Source organism: Trachemys scripta, chromosome 6, assembly GCF_013100865.1.
Source record: "Trachemys scripta elegans isolate TJP31775 chromosome 6, CAS_Tse_1.0, whole genome shotgun sequence".
Taxonomy (NCBI): Eukaryota; Metazoa; Chordata; order Testudines; family Emydidae; genus Trachemys; species Trachemys scripta.
The window spans coordinates 633489-656474 of record NC_048303.1 but is presented as its reverse complement, the minus strand read 5'-3'; the positions used below and the strand labels follow the sequence as shown (position 1 = coordinate 656474).

At 44.1% G+C, this 22986-nt stretch overlaps 1 protein-coding gene across 6 annotated transcripts in view; it reads left to right on the top strand.

Annotated features, from left to right (window-relative positions):
* Nucleotides 1-22986, top strand: part of LOC117878847 (protein unc-13 homolog B) — a 206252-nt gene that overhangs the window by 97661 nt on the left and 85605 nt on the right. For all 6 annotated transcript variants that reach the window (XM_034773441.1, XM_034773440.1, XM_034773439.1 and 3 more), the window contains 4 exons: nucleotides 4877-4992; nucleotides 7293-7456; nucleotides 9676-9826; nucleotides 11154-11222. In XM_034773441.1, coding sequence (XP_034629332.1) covers nucleotides 4877-4992; nucleotides 7293-7456; nucleotides 9676-9826; nucleotides 11154-11222 — 500 coding nt within the window. The remainder of the gene's footprint in view (nucleotides 1-4876; nucleotides 4993-7292; nucleotides 7457-9675; nucleotides 9827-11153; nucleotides 11223-22986) is intronic.

Below are 22986 nucleotides of genomic sequence, written 5' to 3'. Positions count from 1 at the left end.
TAGAGCAGTATGTGCTTACATGGTGGATGCATTTAACACCTCTATTTTTAGCATCATTAACTGTTTTTCTTGTGCAACAGTAATTGAGGAATATTCAAATTTTGTGTAGAGGAAAATTCTCTGTTAGACACATCCTTTCTGCTGCAAAGCTCTAGACATATGTTTGAATTTGGGACAGGCTTGACTGCCAGCAAACATTTCTAATGCTCTGCTAAATTGTAGTTGGTAGCTTTTAGTCCTTTCCTGCCACAGTATCGGAGATGAGCTGGCAGAGGAGTGGCTTACAATTCATTTCACTGTGTTCCAAGGCTTGAAGAGGCAACTCCTTCTTGTTCCATGAGTTCACTACTCCTGTCGTTACTGTAGAATCATAGGGTTAGAAGGGACTGCAAGGGTCATTTAGTCTAACGCCCTGCCAATCTGCAGGATTTGTTGTCAGCCAAGACAGATGGCTCCAGACTCTTTATAAAAACCTCCAGTGAAGGAGATTCCACAACTTCCTGAGGCAGTTTATTCTACTGTTCTACTGCTCTTACAGGTAGGAGGTGTATCCTGAGATTTAATTGAAATCTGCTGTGCTGTAGTTTGACCCCATTGCCTCTTGTCCTGCTCCCTATGGCAAGAGAGAACAACTTTTCTCCATCCTTTTTATAGCGGCCTTTCAAGTATTTGAAGACAGATCTCATGTCTCCCCTTAATCTCCTCTTTTCCAAACTAAACATATCCAGTTCTTTCAGCCTTTGCTCGTATGGCTTGAATTCCATCCCTCTGATCATCCTTGTCACTTGCCTCTCGATCCTTTCCAGTTTCTCTACATCCTTTCTCTCTCTACATTGGTGACCAAAATTGGACACAGTACTCCAGCTGAGGCCTAATCAGTGTTGAGTGGAGTGATACTATCACCTCCTGTGACTTGCATGCTATGCCTATGTTGATGCAACCCAAAATTGCGTTTGCTTTTTTCACAACAGCATCGCATTGTTGACTCATGTAGTAGTAAAGGAGGTTGTGCTGCAAAGTAATTTAAGGGAGAAAACATTTTGGGTGACAAGAATGAGACTTTTAAATGTGTTTTCTTGATTAATTTCTTTAAAGACATTTTCATCGTAAGTGTGTTGTCCAGAGAGCAGGTGTTGACCAGGAGCATCCAGACTTCGCCCAAATGGGGATAGTATGCAAGTAGCCGGTTAGCCATATCTTGGCGTGCATCAAAAGGAGGAGTTCGCAGTGGTTCTTATCTTTAATGTGACAATGTGGAATCGTAGGACTGGAAGGGACCTCGAGAAGTCTTCTAGTCCAGTCCCCTGCACTCATGGCAGGACTAAGGTCATGTCTACACTAGCGAGCTTACAGCTGTACTGATGCAACTGTGCCACTGTAAGTTCGCTCGTGTAGCCACTCTGTGCCAATGGGAGAGGGCTCTCGCGTCAACATAATAAAACCACCTTGTCCCAAGCGAATCCCCCATAGGAAAGAAGGAAAACAAGAAACTCCTCCACGTCGTGTCACACCTCATCAAGCGATGAGAGAAGCTCTCCTGCTAACATAATGCTATGCATGCTACCACGTATGCCGGTGAAACTTATGTCGCTTAAGGATGTGGGTTTTTTCCACACCCCTGAACAATGTAAGTTTTCTTGACATAAGCGGTAGTTCAGACATGGCCTAAGTATTATCTAGACCATCCGTGACAGGTGTTTGTCCAACCTACTCTTAAAAATCCCCACGGATGGAGATTCCACAACCTCCCTGGGCAATTTATTCCAGTGCTAAAGCACCCTGATGGTTAGGAAGTTTTTCCTAATGTCCAATCTAAACCTCTCTTGCTGCAATTAAGCCCATTGCTTCCTGTCCTATCCTCAGAGGTTAAGAACAAAAAATTTTCTCCCTCCTCCTTGTAACAACCTTTTATGTACTTGAAAACCGTTATCATGTCTGCCCCGCATCCCCCCTCCCCGGGCAACAAACTCAGTGTTTTTCAATCTTCCCTCATAGGTCATATTTTCTAGACCTTTCATTATTTTTTGTTGTTCTTCTCTGGACATTCTTCAATTTGTCCACATTTTTCCTGAAATGCGGTGCCCAGAACTGGACACACTACTCCAGTTGAGGCATAATCAGCACGGCATAGAGCAGAATTACTTCTCGCGTCTTGCTTACAACACTCCTGCTAATACAGCCCAGAATGATGTTTGCTTTTTTTGCAACAGTGTTACACTGTTGACTCCTATTTAGCTTGTGATCCATTATGACCCCAGGTCCATTTCCACAGTACTCCTTCCTAGGCAGTCATTTCCCATTTTGTATGTGTGCAACTGATCATTCCTTCCGAAGTGGAGTACTTTGCATTTGTCCTTATTATAGTCTGTTGAGACTCAGATGGTGTCCCTAGCTTCTGTTTGCCAGAAGCTGGGAATGGGCGACAGGGGATGGATCGCTTGATGATTCCCTTTTCTGTTCATTCCCTCTTCGGCACCTGCCATTGGCCATTGTCAGAAGACAAGATACTGGGCTAGATGGACCTTTGGTCTACCTAGTGTGGCCGTTCTTATCTTAGATCAGAACATCTCAAATCAAAATACATTTTTGCATGCTGAGACTTGTAGTCTCCACAGGCTATAATGTCTATATTCAAGATAAGAGCCATTGTAGACCTCATGGGCTGGATACATTTGTCCTTCGAGTCATACCTTGGCCCCCCCTACTGTAGGGGTAATGTTAACAGCATTTTACAAACATGGACCAAAACAAAGATGAACTTCAGTGAGTGGTATTTGTGCCTTCTGCCTATGGGAACCCACTCTGCTCTAGCCTCTTGTAATGGTGACACAGACCTTCTCAGACATAGCCACATAGGTATATTACCCCTGTGTCTGACCGTCTTCTCAATATGTCCCATAATTATTGACGGATGTTTGTATAGGGAAGGCTAACCCTAACCCAATCAACGTTGAGAACAGTGAGCATCCCTGGAGCCAGCCTTGTGGACCTAGACCAGGTGCGGGCCTGAGGATTTACAAAGACAAAAGAACCAAAAGTGTCTGAATAGGGGAATCCTTGGGGTGACCGACAATGGTCTGTAACTGTGTAAGAGATGAAGAAAGAGCACAAGTTGTTATCCATTCCAGCAGGGGTATCTCACGAAAGGTGGATCCCAGCTTTCTAAACTGAACAAGCCCTGTGTGGACTAAACTTTGGATGAGAAATACCTTATTAGACAGGAAAGTCACTTGTTAATAAGTATAAGCTATAGATTTCATGTTGTACCTTTCTTTTACTTGTAACCTGGTATTTCCAAACCCTTATACTTGCATTTATTTGAATCTCTGTTTCAAACTCTGTTAAATAAAATTCAATTTGGTTTTGCTATGGACACGTCTAAGCACCTTGTGCCAAGGAGAGAGTTGAACTGAGGTGAAACCTATGAACTGGGGGGCACAGAGTCAGCGGTTCCGTGTACATTGCAGGTATCCAAAAGATAAGGGACTGGGCACTCGCACGGAGCAAAGTGCGGTGTGTAAATTCTTAGCCTGCTGAAGGAAAGAGAGGGCTCATGGAGCCCCAAACGGAGTGCCTGTGTTGCCAGCACCTGGTGTCTGGGGAGAGTTTCCCCTGTTGGGCACTGACCGGGCTCCCTCCTGCTGTAGGAAGGTGGTAGAAATTAATCCCAGATGCCTCAGGTATCCCCAAAATGTGTCACACAGGGTCCCATGGAACCTAACCTTTGGTAGCCTAACTCCAGGAAAAATTAAAACAGTGGGGCTTGGTGGTGCAGTGGCTTAGAACACCCTATAGAGACTGGGTTCCAATTCTCATATGTGAAACAAGTAGAAATAAATCGGCCTGGATTATCATAGAATCATAGAATATCAGGGTAGGAAGGGACCTCAGGGGGTATCTAGTCCAACCCCCTTCTCAAAGCAGGACCAACCCCAACTAAATCATCCCATCCAGGGCTTTGTCAAGCCTGACCTTAATTACAGTAGTCTCCAACACAAAACCACCACTGTCCCTCTGTGCCTGAAAGGCCAAGGCATAGAATTCCACAGAGTGCTGCAGACCTGTTTAAGGGCCTGGACTGGTATAACAAGGGCTTTAGCATGTGATCGAGGTACATGAGTAGAGCTATTGTCTTAATCCAATTGAAGTGAAGGTAAAATGTTCTGAAGTGCTCAAGTCCCCTTTTCAGAACCTAAGTCAATGAGACTGAAGACATGTCTAACAGCAGTATCTGAGTTTGCACTAGGGAACCTTTTAGTATGCATCTGCAGGGTTCACATGGGCAGTTAGTGCATGGCACGTTGGGACGTTGTAGATTTATACCCCAACTTGCCACAGAGTTAGTGTTCATGTAGTAGACATGCCCTTTGATGCCTACATGTCTAAATCAGCTTTGAAAATGGGTTGTAGTCTCCTAAATCACAGTTGCTTTTGAAAGTTTAACCCATAGTCCCTTAATTTCATGATCACGAAATTCATTCTCAGATTCACATGCCCTCAAAAATGAAGGGTTTCAGCATGTTCTTTGGCTTTTCTAACCTGCATGTTAGTTGAGTGACTGTGCTGGGCCAGTGGAGCTGAAGGATTGGGTTGTACTTTTTTTTTTTTTTTCTTTAAGGTGTTGAATTGTGCATCTCTGAAATACGCAGTTGTGTGTGAAACAGCACAAATATGTCATGGCACTTGTGTTCATTTGGTAAATGCAAATTTATACGAACACTTCGAAAAATGATATTGAAGAGTCATATTTCGCTTCAAAGTCAGCCCGGACTTCCACGTGTGGTTTTCTTTTACCGCATTGTGCTGCTATTGCCATGATGGCTATTGCCTGTCCAAAGAAAAATATTTTTAACTTCCTACTTATATTTCTTTCTAGAGAAAAGAACAGATAAATCTGCTGTATCTGGTGCTATACGCTTGCAAATCAATGTGGAAATAAAAGGCGAAGAGAAGGTGGCTCCGTATCATATTCAGTACACGTGCCTTCATGAAGTAAGTAAGCCAAAGGTGGCTAGTGCTAGTAGCTGTGCAGTCTCTGTCCTAACCCCCTGGCTTGGTAATGTTGCATGTATCCTGTGGCGTCTTCCCCATGAACTCTCTCAGCCTGTTTCTATAAAGACCATAGTCTGTCCCGCTGTAACTATGAGCCTTTTTAAGCACATTCAGATGTGGCTAGCACTGCCTGTTTTAAGAAAGCTACTAAAGCTTTGCCCATGTACAAGGTGGGGATATCTCGTCTTGGCTGGGTTGTGAATAAATTGTTAATTGTCTTCTGAAGTATTTGAGGGTAGCACTCTTGGGGGTGAAGCCCCTCTATTTATCCACTGAACAGGCAGAGTGCCGGCATTGGCAGTATGAACTTCCCCCACACTGCTGCACTGTTTTACTACTAGGGACCATTAGGGAATAGAGGATCATCCAGTGTCCATGGCTGTTCAATCCTTGGTCTCTCTTGAGGTGAGCCAAAGTGGGCCAAGTACCTCTGGGAGGTGGAAGATTAAGGATAAAGAGGTGTCAACTAAATGTAATGGGCCACCAAGCAGGTGTTAGGATCAGATCATTGCTTTTTAGTTCAGTGGCAAATCGGTTTCTCTAATTGTCTGGGTTTTTTTTCCCTTCTGTCTATGCAGGGTCATTCCCTTCCTCCTTTTAAAAGATCATTTCTTTCCTTCTTTTATCCAGTGATTCTGTATATCACAGACAAAACTGAGATGCTTTGCAGCTAAAATAATTAGATCAGGAGAAATCATAGGTTAAAGCAAAAAGTCCTGTGGCTCCTAATTAGATCATGAGATTTTTCATCACTTGATTTCCACACGAAGGAGGCGAATGTCCTGAAGGCTTATGTATCTGTCTGTGACGTGAGTTGAGGAACACTGAGAAATATCTGCTGAACTGAGTGTGTGCTGATCACTGAACAGCAGCGGTGGATGAAAGCCTTTCCAGTGTAACTAGACGAGGCTGAAACTTGGGATGAATAAGGATGCATAACTGATTCTTTTCTAAGTCCCAGTCAGTGGGGATATCGTTAGAAATATCCCTTTTCCCAAAGATCGTAATGATCAGAATGTTTGGCAAATAATGAATGCCTGGGAAAGGACCGTTACATTAGTTTAAACAGTTTGTCCATTTTAAGTCATTTTTATCTCCCCTACAGAGCCTTTTAAGTTTCAGGAGACTAATCAATTTGAGATTTTGCTGGAGCAAGAAAATACTTTCTTGCATCTTTTATGAAGTCCTTTCTTCAAGAGAACTTTCATTGCAGCCAGAGGGAATTCCCTCGGAGTAAAAGTTGCACAATTTGGCCCACTGAGGAGGGAGCTGCTTTTCCCCCCAAGGACCTTGCAATCTAGTTAAATTACAAATGTAAAGTGGAGTGTTAAACCTTCGAAGGCTTTGTTCTGCACCTTGTTTAGGCAATGTCATCGCTTGTTCTTTGTGTGGCTGTTATTAGCTTGAAACCTTGGAGGGTAAAGGCTTGTGTCTGCGTCGTGAAGTTTGTTGTGCCAGAATGATTAAGGAAGCTGTAGACTCATGGTGACATGACTGGCTAGCTCTCCATTCTGAGCACCTCAGACCACGGGGATCATTGTGAGTGGTCTGTGATGTGACGGGGAAGCTGAAAAAGTCATTAAGCCACTTTTTGCACTGTTCTGTTAGGTAGTTTTACTATGAGCAGACTGCATCTGCATGATTCAGGTGGGTGGCAGACATGCAGTTTGTGAATCAAATATGCTTGTGAAGTTCCGTCCATTTTATTTTTATTTTTTTAGATTTATACAAAGTCGCATTAAGGACATATCCAAAGTTGTACATACCTTTAACAATTATTTGAAAACACAGCTTGCAGTTTCCCTTACCTTCAATTCTGAGGTGTGGCCCATGGGGATGAAGACCTGTAGTTGCAGGCCACACTTTGTGATAAAGGTCTGCTCCACTCCATGCACATTGGGTTTGGTCCTGGTGGCAGGTTGTCTGTGTTGTCCTTTGTTAACTGAAGTTTAAGCACTGATGGAATAGCTAAAGCTTTATTCACTCAGAGTTTGAGCGAGTTATTTATACTGGTGGGTGAAATTAAAGGGATGAATTTGAGGAATCCTGTCATGGATGCTGAGGAGAAAAACTGAGATAAATTAAAAAACAAACAAACAAAAAACCCCAGCAAATAAGAAAAAATAGGAGATGGGTGTTTCAGATGTTCTGTCTCCAGGATGGTTCCAAGCCGGTCACATTGCGCTCAGCCTTAGAGGTTTCCAATACATCAGGTTTAATTTAGTTTGTTTCCATTTCAGAACCTCTTCCACTATCTCACAGACATTCAAGGGAGCGGGGTGGTGAAGATCCCTGATGCCAAAGGAGATGATGCCTGGAAGGTGTATTTTGATGAGACAGCCCAAGAGATAGTGGATGAATTTGCAATGCGTTATGGTATAGAAACAATATACCAGGCTATGACGTAAGTTACTCTCCTTGTGTTTCTCATACTGAACCCTTGCTGTAGTTAGTTTATTTAATCTCAAAGGGAAGCGTTCTAAATATGTTGGTTACTCAATATTTTTAGGATGGCTGGCATGGCCTGTGATTTCCCATCTGGCTCTGCTGGCTACTGTCCTTCAAGTTTATTGTGAGTAGGAAAGGGCTGTCATGCTCTGAGTGATTAGCTTCCTCAAAGGCTAGAAATCAGTGGGTAAAGAAGGATCAGGATTGAGGGACTCAGTAAACCCACAGCTGGCTGACAGTCCTGCCCCTTGGATTTCAGATCGGAGCAGCCATATCCAGTGGTGTTGATGTAAATAAGCAGGAGCTTGATTCCCAGAGGTAAACCATTGGTGGTGTAAGACTCTGGGTCCTCCATTTATTGACCGCTGAGCTATTTAAAATGTATCATCCCTACCCCCAAATAAAAACGTCTAGTGGGGATGAGGAAGAAAGGGTATTTGTGACCCAAATTTAACACCAGTGCTCTTTCATGGTGATCAAAGAATCCTGTGTCAAGAACCAGAACAATCAGTTTTTAAGTAGTGGGATTTGACAAAGGCGATGACCTGGTTTGCTCTGTTTGAAACTAGACTAGTCCAATTCTTGGCTTCCTGGGGGTCTTTCCTAAACACTAAGCTCTGACTTGGGTTCCTAATGAACTCTGCTTCTTCCTGCAGACCACCAATTGTATTGCATTTGCTTTTTGTCTTCAGTGAAATATTGAATGAGACAGATTAGCTTGAAGAAACTCACCTTTGAAGTTAAAGTTTCAGTTCTGGGGCACCCTGAAGCCCTTGAACAGAATGTATTCCACAGATAGTTCTCCATGCAGATATCTTCATTTTCTGCCAGTCGAACCATTATAACCAAAGTGGAAAGGAATTACTGAAATTAGAGCTGTGCTAGCCAGCCCCAGATGTTCTTTGCTCACATATAGCGTTGATGGGTTTCACCAGTTATGCTACATCTTTAAGAACTGCTAAAAAGTCCATCCCTTCACAAACCCTGATCGCAGCTTTCTGCCAGGAATTGAGCTTTTCAGTTTTTCAGAAGAATAAAAGTAGTTTGAGATCCTTCTTTCTTCCATAAACGTATCTGTGAAAGACACAGGTAGAGAGATGGTCCGTCTGTCTGTCTGTCTATATTTTTATACAGTAGTAGTTGAGTGCCTGAACTACCAGTAGACCAGCAAGGTATCCACCATATCGAACTAATTCAATGGCATCTATTTATCTGAAACATTTGATTCTTAAATATTTTCATGTAAAGCCCTGTCAATTTACTTGGAAGGTGAGTAGCAGGGAAGCTAATGACTGTGTGTTGCCTTAGGAGGACACAGAGATTATGATCCATTTCACGCTTAAAAGAATCTCTCTGGAATTTGTAGCAGAAGTTCTAACAAGTTTCTGACACACGGACGCTCTTCTCTTGTCATGTCTTATAATATTAGCCCTTTTTAAAGTACTGTTTTTCCTTATTTATACCAGCTTTTCTTTGGTTGTTTACTTTAATCACTCCTCAAGACCAAACGCTGGTGGAATAATTTTAAGATTTCCTGTAAGAGATTTCCTTACACTTTAATGAGAGCAATTATATGAGAAAATGCAAATGAGACAACATACTTCCTGCAGGATGACAGGATTAGCCCTAAAGAATCAAAGCAGTCTCTGTACAGCACAAAGATACTGGTATGCAGAGCCTGCTGCACTCAAGGCAGGGAGTGGATTGCAGTTCCTGCTGGCACGCCACTTAGGAAGTCACTGACTATTGGAAGGAGCAGTCTGGTTTGCAGGTCTCCTTGTATCAGGCATTGTCTCAGAATCACTGTATCCTGGAGCAACAGCATAATCTCCGGATAGGACTTGTTATCAATACATTGCCAAATTGAGAGGCTGTTATGTCACATTTCCAGGGCCATGCTAAAAGCATTTATTTTGCTGTTACCAGCTGGTATCTTTGCAGAAAAGCCAAGTGTTGGACAATGGAGACTTGTCAAGAAGGTGAAATTCTGGATTACAGCTACAGCCCTCATTGATGCGGTACTTTTAGCAGGGTGTTGCTAATATTAATGGGGTGGAAATAGCTGAAAGAATCAACTCTCTAGCTCTGCTTTTCCCCAAGGGCCAGAAATAACCTTGTAAACTATAGAGCACCTTTGCGTCTTCTCCATAACTGACCTTGCTTATGCTGTTGCAGGCACTTTGCATGTCTGTCCTCCAAGTACATGTGTCCAGGAGTGCCAGCTGTGATGAGCACCTTACTGGCCAATATCAATGCCTACTACGCGCACACTACTGCATCCACAAACGTGTCTGCTTCTGACCGCTTTGCAGCCTCAAACTTTGGGGTATGTTTCAGTGTTAACTGTCCTGCTATGCTACTGTTACAGTTTTACTTGCTTGGTTTGCTTATGGCTTTCGCTGATGTTAAAGTGAATCACTAGTTCTGGTGAAGGAACATTATATCCTTGGATGGGGCAATGGGACTCTTCTGTATGAAGAATTAACACAATTGATGAGGACTTGTTCATCCTGTATCATGATTAGATATAATCAGTATAATGCATTGTGATGCTTGCATTTCTGTGCTCCAATAACACCAGAGTACAAATGGTGTGGAAAGGAGCAAACTGTATTGAACACTGCATGGGACACTATAGATAATGTATACCGTGAGATACGATGGTTTCAGTACTTAAACTAGCAGCTTCTTTAAAAGTCTGTTTCAAACAGCTGCTGCGCTTGATGTTTGTGTATCTCAGGTTCTACTCTCTTGTGGGGGGAACTCTATAGTGATTTATTAAGACATGGATTGTACTGTCCAGTCCCCACTGCCCTCCCATTCAGTTGTTTTCCCTGTAATATGCAGTAGAGATTGGGCTTTTTAAAGTTATCCGAATGGGGTTTGGGACAGGCCATGCTCTGTTAGGGGAGAGAGTACATCTGACTGAAGGGGAGATAGCTTCTATGCCGAACCAGCACCCAGCCAGAGGTTGGGCCCCAACTAAAGTAGAGATTGGAGCTCGACAAAAAATTTTAAATGCATTTTTTAAGCACTGAAATGATCCACAATTTCGGGTCGACCTTCGTGGATCATTTTGGTTAACTCCCCCCGGAAAACAAACATTTGTTTTGAATTGACATTTTGTTTTGAAAATGTTTCAAATGAAATGAAATGTTAGCAGTTTTTTGTTTGGCAAGAAAAAAACAAAAACGAAAGTCTAACTTACGAGAGCTAGGGCCCGTATCACTGGTTGGAACCCGTCTGGAAATAAGTCTCTTTTAAATGTGATCACTATGTACCTGCAACTATGCAGATCAATAGCTGGAATTTATACATCAGTTTCAATAAGTTTATTTGTGGTCTTGTATTCTCTCTCTACTTGAATGGTACATATGTCTCCTTTAAGTGATGAAGGGGAAATTTCCTGACCCTTCTAATGTTATACTGGAATTACTGTTGCATCAAGTTTAGGAGTAAATTCAGAGATCTGAAGCAATTATTATCTTCCCTCTAAGTTTGCACAATAGAATAAATCCATATAGCTTCCTCCCACTCTTCTGTGATCCAGCACTCGTTCTCGGGCAGCACTCTAGTTATTGGGAGTGTTGATTAGATCTAATTTTCTGTGACGGAGCATGACGTTATTTACTATATTTTTTTCTGACCAACAGAAAGAAAGGTTTGTTAAACTGCTGGACCAGCTGCACAATTCACTCCGTATTGACCTCTCCATGTATAGGGTAAGTGCCTATAAATGGTGTATTTTCAGGCTCTCTTGTGTAGAGCATGGATTTTCTCCAGTGAATCTCCCTATTTTGGGCATTTTTGTGACACATGGAATCTCTGTCACCCACTAATTCTTCAGATACACAATTAAACCATTCCCTTTCTTGCACGTTCGCCACCTCAAGCCCTTTGATCAGCACTTGGAAATAGTCTGAGGGTTGAGAACTGTGCTGACCTTTGCTACCCTCCCAACATACTGTCAGAATAAACTAGTCCCTTTGAGTTAAATATCAGCAGTAACCCCAAGTAGGCTTCGAAGGACATACAGAGCAGCTCTTATTTTGTAAGTGTCATAACCTGGCCCAGTCTCTATTGGGAGTAGACCCAGCAACTTGGTCCTATGTGCTTCCAAGCCAACGGGGGCTGGCCAGAGTTTGGTCAGTGTTCCAGCTCTGGATCTGTGAGGGCACTCCCAGGTTCAGTCCCCTTGTCTGAGACCTTCCTTGGAACATGGGACTCTCCATTGAAGCCACCCCAGACCCTGGAACAAGTCCCTCAGACCACCCAAGCCCCTAGTTGCGTAGCTATGATCCATGAAAGCTCCACCTAGGTTGTGGGCACTCTGGTTTCTAGTTTAACCCCTTCAGGGAAACAAGGAACATAAGTTTAGCAAAGGGATTTCTTAATCACAGTCAGTTTACTCTTAAAAGCACTAGAGTTAAAGATCTTTGAAAAATAACAAAATTCCCAAGATGCACCCATCCCTGTTAGCCTGATCTCATCCCGTCTGTGAGTCTGAGGTCTTGTCAACATTTCAGACTAAGCAGATTCCCTCCTTCCTTCTCTGTCTCCGACCACCACTTTGTGTAGGTGGCAATGAATGGCTACCCTTTTAATACAGTCTCTCTCTCTCTCTCTCTCCTTTTGCCATGTGCTCAGCTGAAAAGCTTGTCTCTTCCTGCCAGCCTCTGTGTAGAAAATCCATTGTTCCCTGGAGTTTGGCCAGAAGTTGAGATAATCAAAATTGTCGGCCCTAGATTGCTCTATGATTGCTTCTGCATGATAGTCCCTGAACAAGGTGTCAACCACCTTTCCTGGGCAGAGTAGCCATTCGGGATATATCAGAATAGATTTGCCATGGGCAAGGGCCACTCATGTGCAGCACAACCAGAAAATGGACGTTACAATAGAAAATGGAGTTCACAAGTCAATACAGAAATGTCTCATTCTGTCGTACTCTGCACTTAGCAGGGGAGGATACTGAGATCGAAATATACGCAATCTATTATAATTTGGGATGAATATTCCGCCAGATCTTAATTGGTGCAGCATTTCTGACTTCACTATTCAACATATAGCATGTCTTTGTGGCTAATCTGCATTTGCTGTGTGTGTACATGGTGGGGAAGGCTGGAAGGGCGTCTACAACCAACGTTGTTTAAAAAAAGATCTTTTAAAAAAGCCTGTCTCTCTACCTCCCAGAAAAGCTGATTTCCAGTAATGTCCTGTGGTGCTTGGGGGTTGAATTGTAGTCTTTGTGTTCTGAGTGGAGAGAAATCTTTTGACAGCCGCCCTGCGTGCACACAAAACGCATTCTAATTCTGTTAGAAGTACCACTGGGAAGCATATAATTATCAATAGTAGAATGATACTCTTTATGATTGGGAGGGAAAAGTTAATCCTTGGACGAGATGTTAGTTCATTCTGCCAAAAATAGTAGTGTAGTGTGAGCGCTGTGGTAAAATGTAATTAGATCTAATTTGTGATGTCGAGAGTTGATTACATAAATGGATTCCTGATTGATTTTTCTTACAGAACAGCTGATGTTTTTTCAAGAATAGCTCTGACATAAGTCATCCTCTGACAATTAGGTGTTTTGGAGCATGTTATGTTGGCATGTATGTTATTTAATACAAGCCAGTTATTGCTTGCTGTTTGTCTAACTCTTGCTTACTAGCTTACGTAAGGCAGAAGAAAATGAGTCTAGTTTTGAGTGTCCTGTTTAAAAATCTTTGCCAGATGTTTTGAGCCATGAGTACCTCTTCAGTTCACAACACTAACCCAATGATTGTAACTAAATCTTGTCTTGTAGAAATTTTTGTTACTGGTGAGTCCTCCAAGCACAGCGGAGGACATGCACGTGTTAGCTTGAAAAGGGGGTTGTCTTCATAGGTTTATTCTTCTTAGCTGTTTATGCAGATCACGTTGAATCCTACCAACTTAAATTAGTTACTTTGAATTAATACCGGAGTGCCCCAGCTAGTGCCAGGAGATGGCAGATAGGATCTCTCTGCCACTCCTCTGTTGTAATTATTTTGACAATCAATGCAGATATCAATAAGGTGTCTGGATGAGGTTGACTTTGTAGCAAAACCAATGAATGCATTATAAAGGATATTTCCGTCCACTCTTCTGTTGCAACTGCATCCCACCTGCCCTCTCAAGCATGTTCAGGGCTCGTCTACATGAACCTTCAGTTCATGGCAAACTGGAGTGTAAATCTACTCCACATTACTCTGCCGCACACTATGAGTCCATGGGGACCCTGCTGCCACGCATGTAGAGTTGTTCTTTAAGTGCTGGTCCCTGTTTGAACTCCACTGTGGGGTGCAGGTGCTCTGTAGGCATCTGAGACCAGAAGATTTTTGCTATTAGTGTCCTCTAGTCTGTGCCTGTGCAGTTCTCCATGTGCTGTACACCAGGGGTATAAAGTAGCAGTGTGGACTAACCGCCTTTCCGATTTCCTTCTACTACCTATGGTGTGTTGGAAAGCTCCAGTGTCCAGCAAACTTGCTACCTTCCTAATCACCTGAAAATAGTTATAGAATAGTTTATAGATTAGTAGTTGAGTTAGTATAGTTAGTGGGACTCTTCTCTCTCTCCCTCCCCCCACCCTCCTGTCTGTATTCTTTGAGGTGATTATTATGCCCAGTGTAATGGGATGTTCACCCCACATTACCCTAGAGGGGGGTTGGTGGGGCTGAGAAGGGACCAGTTAACCAGATGGGCTACAGCTGTGGGGAAATAGGTGGCCTAAGTAACCCCTGAATGATGGAGCCATCTGAGAAGGAACAGGCGGGTCTAGGATAAAGCCAGGAATTTGGCAGCAGAAAAGGGCTGCAGTGAGGGATCCGGCAGCCCACTCTCTGGACATTCATAGAATCATAGAATATCAGAGTTGGAAGGGACCTCAAGAGGTCATCTAGTCCAACCCCCTGCTCAAAGCAGGACCAATTCCCAGCTAAATCATCCCAGCCAGGGCTTTGTCAAGCTGGGCCTTAAAAACCTCCAAGGAAGGAGACTCCACCACCTCCCTAGGTAACGCATTCCAGTGTTTCACCACCCTCCTAGTGAAATAGTTTTTCCTGATATCCAACCTGGACCTCCCCCACTGCAACTTGAGACCATTGCTCCTTGTTCTGTCATCTGCCACCACTGAGAACAGCCGAGCTCCATCCTCTTTGGAACCCCCCTTCAGGGTAGTTGAAGGCTGCTATCAAATCCCCCCTCATTCTTCTCTTCTGGAGACTAAACAATCCCAGTTCCCTCAGCCTCTCCTCATAAGTCGTGTGCTCCAGACCCCTAATCATTTTTGTTGCCCTCTGCTGGACTCTTTCCAATTTTTCCACATCCTTCTTGTAGTGTGGGGCCCAAAACTGGACACAGTATTCCAGATGAGGCCTCACCAATGTCGAATAAAGGGGAACGATCACGTTCCTCGATCTGCTGGCATTAGAGAGGGAAGGACGGAAACGGGGGGGAGAGGCAGTCTTCCTCACTGTCCTGATGGTGGCACTTCCCCAGTGGCTGTTACGGGAGCCTGGACCTGCCCTCTTCTCTGGGTTCCAACTCAGTGACCTTCTAATCAGTGGTCAAGCTCTGCACCATCTTACACCTTGCTGCAGTTTCCCTAAGCCTTTTTCTACATCCCCTCCCTTTAGGTTTCCTTCCTTCCCTCTTTAATGTCCAGAGGGTGGCTGCATGCTCCTTCACTGCAGCTCTTTTCTACTGCCAATGTCCGGGCTTTATAATCCAGCCTACTCCTGCTTGTTCAGTTAGGGCTGGCTTTCATGCCACGTGCAGCCAGGTACCCTAATTGGCCCCTTAGGGCCCCATTAACCCTTTTAGGGCCTGTGTGGGGTACACACTGCATCACATCCAGTATCCTGGGCTTCAAAAACTGTGCCTCATGCCCCAGATCATTCCTGGTCAGTGACAACCTTGTCTGGTGCCTCTGTTGCCTTGGGGAGGCCCATGTCCCCTCCAAGTGCTCAATCTGCAACTCCTTCCCTCTTGGAACCCCCAAGGCACATGAGTACCGACTGTGGTGCTTCTTCATGGAAGAGCAATGAGGTCCTACTCGTATCCCAGCCTGGGAGAATTCCTTACAGCGGGCAGACCCCTGTACATTTGGAGAAGGAGCTGCGGAGTGCTCCACCAGGCTGCGTATCCTCTACTATCAACAGTGGCAGGAGTAAGTCGTCGTCCTCTTCTAAACAGAAGCACGAGGAAAGTCCTCTCATAAGAAGAAGGATAAATTCACATGAGAACCATCATCTAAGAGAACCATCTCCTGTACGCACAAGTCGTCTGGGACTTCATATTACAGTACTGCAGCAATGTTTTCAGAGTACGGCACTGAAATCCCAGCTCCGAAGAGCAAGTCCACTCCAAAACCACCGTGTGCTGCTCCGCTGGTACCATCTATGGAACCTCTGAAACAGACACATCGATTGCATCCAGCACCAATGGCACCATGGCTCTCGGGTAGGGAGTCCTCAATACTGAGAATTCCAACCAAATTGACTCTTAACGGTGCAGACAGAGACCAGCTTTTGTTCCCCCACCCCCTTCAGGGGACAAATTTACCACCCAGGAAGTCCTCCTTGTCCTGCAAGATGCTGAATCACCCCTCCTTTTGGGTGCCGTTACCTCTGCAGACATCTTGACCCTGTCTTTTCACAAGTGGCTACAAGGAGGTCTTTCTTCCCAGACCTTCTCCCAATCAGGATACTGCTAAATCAACACTACCACCTGTTATTATGGACACCCATTCCCTGATACCATCAACTAGCAGAGAGGTGGCCAAGCAGCTGAATCTATCAGCACCACCCATGGAACAAGATCCTACCTTCCGATTTGATGGCATGGATGTGGGTGAGAGAATGCCACCTCCCACAATAACACACAATCTCAGTCCAGACATGGTATCAAGAGTCTCATGGGCTCCATAAAAATCGTATAGAATGGATTATCCTCCATATGAACTTAAGTACCCCATGTCTTGGGATTGGGATGCAGCCCAACCACCATGTAACCAATCCCATTGGTCCTACTGGGGTCCATATACGTGTTGCTCTGAATCAGTTTATTCTAGATGAGACTCGCAGCATTACTCTCCTCAGATAGAGGAAGCAGACTCCTCATAAAATGATAGAAGAGAAGTATCCAGAGACACCTCCAGAACTGTTGGGTCAGTCAGGATTCTCGTTATCATCCCTAGATGAGGCAATTACACCTACCTCCTCTTCTCCTTCTGATGACATCAAGCAATATTAAGACCAACTGAAGAGGGTTGCAGAGATGCTCCAAATCCCTTTAGAGGAAGTCATATCGGTCACGGCATGGGACCCAGCAAAATTGCATTGCCTATTAATGAAGCAGTCTTGGAACCCGCAAAGGTGGTGTGACACATATCAACCCATGTATGCTCCATCCTTAGATGGGCAGAGAAAAAATACTTAGTTACATGCAAAGGGGTGGAATTTTTATTCACTCATTCAGTGCCTAACTCCTGGGTAGTCCAAGCAGCCTCAGAGAAAAGCTGACTGCACCAGTTGAAATCAGCTTTCCAATAAGGAAGCTAAGTGCTTGGACTTAGTTGGTAGAAAGGTCTTTTCCTCCATCAGCCTAAGACCCAGATTAGCGAATTGTCAGGCACTTATGGCCAAGTACATCTTTGTGAACTACAATAAAGTGACAAACTTTTCAGATAATCTCCCCAAAGAGCTCCAGGGATAGTTTGAAGCTCTCATTGAGGAAGGAAAGCTGATTGTGAGATCATCAGACTACTACTACAGTTGAAATGACCTCCTGGTAAATGGCCACTGCAGTGGTTGTGATGAGAGCATCACTGCTTCAGTCATCCGAGTTCCTGAGAGAAGTCCAGTCTACTATTGAAGACTTAGCCTTTGACAGGAGCAAACTTTATAGTGAAAGGACAGACTAGTCCCTTCATTCATTAAAAGATTCTTGGGCAACCCTCCATTCTCTTGGGATTTATACACCAGCACCCAAGACAAAGTTCCATAAGTTGCAACCTTCTAGACAAAGAACAACTGCACAACTATTTGTCCATAACAGACCTTACAAACTCTCAAGGAAGTGTCAGAGGCTACAAAGATTCAGGCAGACTGTGTTTCCTGCTTCTATCCCCCAAACCCAGCAGTCAACAAGGAAATTATTTTGATGGGTCTGTCAAGAGCTGCGAACCAACTCTACTGCCAACTTTTCCTTCCCTTAGCCCATTTCTCCGACAACTGGCAAAGCATCGAATCTAAGAAATGGGTGCTTGTTATCTATGCAGGATACACAGTAGAATTTTTCTCTCCCTTTCCCCATCCTTTATCCCTGATTCCTCTTCAGGGATCACTCTCAGGAAGAAATGCTCTCTCAGGAAATAAGACTCCCATCTGCAACTGGGAGCCATGGAGCCTGTTTCTCTCCAATACCAAGGAAAAGGGTTCTGTTCAAAATATTTCCTGGTCCCCAAGAGAAAAGGAGGGGGGAGACCTCTCTGAGATCTATGGCAACTCAGTGTCTGCATCTGAGCCATGCACTTCAGAATGGTAACTTTGGCAGCAGTAAAATCCTATCATTGACCAAGGGAAACTGGTTCACAGCTCTCAACGGGAAGGATGTCTTCTTCCACATAGATATCCACCCTGCACATGGAAAATTTCTCATGTTCGCTTTGGATTCGAACCATGACCAATACAAGAGTCTTCCCTTTGGCCTGACCACAGCTTGCAAGTGTTTTCACAAAGGTGATGGCAGCTATGGCAGCTCACCTCCACTGCAAGGGTGTTTTGATTTTTCCATATCTCGATTCTGGCTACTGATGGAGAGATCTCTCCAAGGGGTCCAATCAGCAACAGCGGCTCTCCTCAAGCTGCTGCTGTGATCACTAGGCATCTCTGTAAACGAAGGTTGCTGTTCTCCCACAGGCAATAGAATTTATCAGCACAATACTGAACTCTATCACAGCAAGAGCATACCTTCCAAGAGACCGATTTCTCACCATGAAAGCACTGGTCACGTGCTAGTCATGAAGCTTTGGGCTACTACACAAACATCAGTTTGGGAGTGTCTTGCTCTCCTAGGGCATATGGCTGCCAGCACTTACGTAACACTGTTCACAAGGCTTCAACTTCATGCTTTCCAAGCCTGGCTCAAGACAGACTACATCCCAAATGGAGACAGCATAGAAGAATGAGTATCCATTCCTCTGAGTACAAAGCTCACTAAGCCAGGGTGGGCAAACTACGGTCCGCAGGCCGGATCCAGCCCCTCAGGGCTTTGGATCCGGCCTGCGGGATTGCCACCCCCATGGCACCGTGGGCCTCGCGCCACTCTGGGAAGTGGCCGGCACCACGTCCCTGCAGCCCCTGGAGGTGGGGGGGCAGAAATGTTAAAATGTATTACTGGCATGTGAAACCTTAAATCAGAGTGAATAAATGAAGACTCGGCACACCCTTCTGAAAGATTGCCAACCCCTGATCTAGTCCAACCCCCTGCTCAAAGCAGGACAATCCCCAACTAAATCATCCCAGCCAGGGCTTTGTCAAGCCTGACCTTAAAAACCTCTAAGGAAGGAGATTCCACCGCTTCCCTATGTAACCCATTCCAGTGCTTCACCACCCTCCTAGTGATAAAGCTTTTCCTAATATCCAACCTAAACCTCCCCCACTGCAACTTGAGACAATTACTCCTGGTTCTGTCATCTGGTACCACTGAGAACAGCCTAGATCCATCCTCTTTGGAACCCCCTTTCAGGTAGTTGAAAGCAGCTATCAAATCCCCCCCTCATTCTTCTCTTCTGCAGAATAAATAATCCCAGTTCCCTCAGCCTCTCCTCATAATTCATGTGCTCCAGACCCCTAATCATTTTTGTTGCCCTCCGCTGGGCTCTTTCCAATTTTTCCACATCCTTCTTGTAGTGTGGGGCCCAAAACTGGACACAGTACTACAGATGAGGCCTCACCAATGCTGAATAGAGGGGACGTTCCCATCTGCTGACAATGCTCCCAATTATACAGCCCAAAATGCCGTTAGCCTTCTTAACAACAAGAGCACACTGTTGACTCATATCCAGCTTCTCGTCCACCGTAACCCCCAGGTCCTCTTCTGCAGAACTGCTGCCTAGCCATTCGATCGCTAGTCTTTAGCAGTAGATGGGATTCTTCCATCCTAAGTGCAGGACTCTACATTTGTCCTTGTTGAACCTCATCAGATTTCTTTTGGCCCAATCCTCCAATTTGTCTAGGTCCCTCTGTATGCTGTCCCTACCCTCCAGCGTATCTACCGTTCCTCCCAGTTTAGTGTCATCTGCAAACTTGCTCAGGGTGCAATCCATGCCATCCTCCAGATCATTAATGAAGATGTAGAACAAAACCGGTTCCAGGACCGACCCTTGGGACACTCCTCTTGATACCGGCTGCCAACTAGACATGGAGCCATTGATCACTACCCGTTGAGCCCGATGATCTAGCCAGCTTTCTATCCACCTTATAGTCCATTCATCCAGCCCATACTTCAACTTGCTTCTTTAACTAAGTAACCTCTCCTTCCCTAGTGAGCTTTGATCTATCGCGTTTTGAAATGGAAGTAGGTCAAAGTACACTAAGGGCTTGTCTTCACTACTGGGGTAAGTTGACCTAAGTTACGCTACTAATGTAGCTGGAGTCGATGTAGCTTAGGTTGACTTACCCCGTTGTCTTCACTGCACTGCATCGATGGGAGATGCTCTCGAGTCGACTTCCCTTACTCGTCTCGCAGAGGGTGGAGTACAGGGGTTGACCGAAGAGCGCTCTGCTATTGATTTAGCAGGTCTTCACTAGACCCGCTAAATCGACCCCTGCTGCATCGATTGCAGCAGCTTTGATCTCCCTGTAGTGAAGACCAACCCTAAGGAAATGTTAGTGCTCATCAGCAGGGTCCACGTGGACCTTTAGCGCGCAGCAGGTTAATGCAAGGTAGATTTACACCACAGCTTACTGTGAACTAAATGTTTGTGTAGCTAAGTGGTTAGTGTTATGTAGCTTGTGGTATTCTGCTTTGTTTTTCAAAGAAATACGTGCAGATGACTGCTCCAATATGTCACATCCTTATGAGTGCAAGAATGTGCCCAGGAGTCTGAGAATGGGGTTTGGGACAAAGTAATGAGAATGTAGGGAAAGGATGGACATGCCAGCTCAGGAACTGAGGACAGTCTATTGCTGGGGTGGGGGGGGAACCTGAAGGAAACCACATTAAGAGTAATGAGCATACACTTGCTCTGGAAAAGAGAATTAAATATTTAATTTTATTTAACTAAGGTCCAGGCAATAGAAGGTAAAATGCCATAGGTACTCTGATACTATGGCAATGGGCACAGTCTGAGACAGAACTAGGCTGGAGTTAAGACTGTGTTAAAGGACAATTTTTAAGGTATGGTGCCACATCTCTTGATAACAGTTGACTTGATCACAATCCGTAATTATGTGAGAAACAAAAGTTTGATAATGAGCTCTTCAATCTAGCAGACAAAGCTATAACATGATCTAATGGCTGGAAGTTGAAGCGAGACAAACTCAAACTGGAAATAAGGGGCACATTTTAGAAGTGAGGGTAATTAACCATTGGAACAACTGACCAAAGGTTGTGGTGGATTCTCCATCACTGGCAATTTTCAAATCAAGACTGGGTGTTTCCAAAAAAGATTTCCCTTAGTTCAAACAGGAAGTAATTCAGGGAATTCCTATGGCCAATGTTATGCACAAGGTCAGATTAGATTATCAGAATGGTCCCATCTGGCCTTAGAGTCTCTGAATATTGGTAGCTGACATCTGGCTAGATGAGAGGATTGCTAATGGGATTCAGAATCTTTTTTTCTATATCACTGGAAATCACAAACCTCACCACACCTGGCATCCTTATTGGCTCTCTCCAAAGAGAGGCCAAAAACTGAGTTGTGGGAAAACGAAAAGCCTTCTCAAGCAGTTGGCTTGAGGTCAGGCTCCAGCCCAGAACTAGGTATGCTGTCAGGGGAAGGCGGGGAAGCATGCTCTGTTGCTGCTTATTCTGTACTTGTTCTGCGGGTAAATAAAGGCCTTCTGGCCTGAAATGGAACCAGAGCACTGGCATGTAAAATGAAAAAGATTGTAGAAGAGTTTTTAAACTAAGGGCTGGGGGAAAGCCGACAGGTGTGGAGGAGCACATTGTTCAGATGGAGACATCCCTTAGGGGAGGATTTATTAAAGTGGCTCCTCTATATATAAAGAGAGGATAGAAGTTGATAAAGTACAGGTAGGAGCTAAAGAGAAACAGTCAAATGAAAGAGTCCCAGTCAATTACAACACATGAAGCCAGAGCACTAAATATTAACAAAGTTTATAAGTTCTTCTGTATAAATGCAAGAAATCTAAATACTAAGATGGGTGAACTTGAGTGCCTGGTGAGGATATTGATATAATAGGCATCACAGAAAATTGGTGGACTGATGACAATCAATAGGACATGGTAATACCAGGGCACAAAATATGCAGGAATGATAGAGTAGGTTGTACTGGTGAGGGTGTGGCACTGTATGTGAAAGAAAGCATAGAGTCCAGTATAGTAAAAATCTTAAATGACTCAAACTGTACCATAGAGACTCTAGGGCTAGAAATTCCATGCATGAGTATAGCAGTAGGAATATACTACCGATCACCTCACTGTGATGGTGATTCTGAAATACTGAGGGAGATTAGAGAGACTAGAAAACCCAATAATAATGGGGGATTTCAACTATCCTCATATTGACTGGGAAGATGTCATCTCAGGATCGGTTGCAAAGAGAAAATTTCTAGACACCATTCATGACAGCTTCTTGAAGCAGCTAGTCCTGGAACCCACAAGGGGAGAGGCAATTCTTGATTTAGTCCTAAATGGAGCACAGTCTGGTCCAAGGAGGTGAATAGAGCTGAACTGCTTGGTAATAGCGACCGTGGCTGCTTGGTAATAGCGACCGTAATGTAATTAAATTTAATATCCTCATACGGGGGAGGAAATACCAAACAAACCCACCACAGTAGCATCAAACTTCAAAAAGGGCAACTACACAAAAATGAGGAGGCAGGCAAAATGGAAATTCAAAGAAACAATCACAAGCTGCGTGGAAACTTTTTAAATACATCATAATAGAAGCTTAAACTAAATGTATACACCAAATAAAAAATACTTTGACGGGGGTCAAAAAAAAATTTCCTCTATTGCTAAACAGAGTAAAAGAGAAGGTTAGAGACAAAAAGACATCCTTTAAAAACTGGAAGTCAAATACTACTGAGGAAAATAGAAGGGAGTACAAAATCTGGCAAGTCAAATGTAAAAGTATAATTAGGCAGATCAAAAAAGAATTTAAATAGCAATTAATAAAAGACACTAAAACCAACATCAAAAATAAATTTAAGTGCATTAGAAGCTTGAAGCCTGCCAAATAACCAGAGGGGCCATTGGATAGCGGAGGTGGTATAGGAGCAT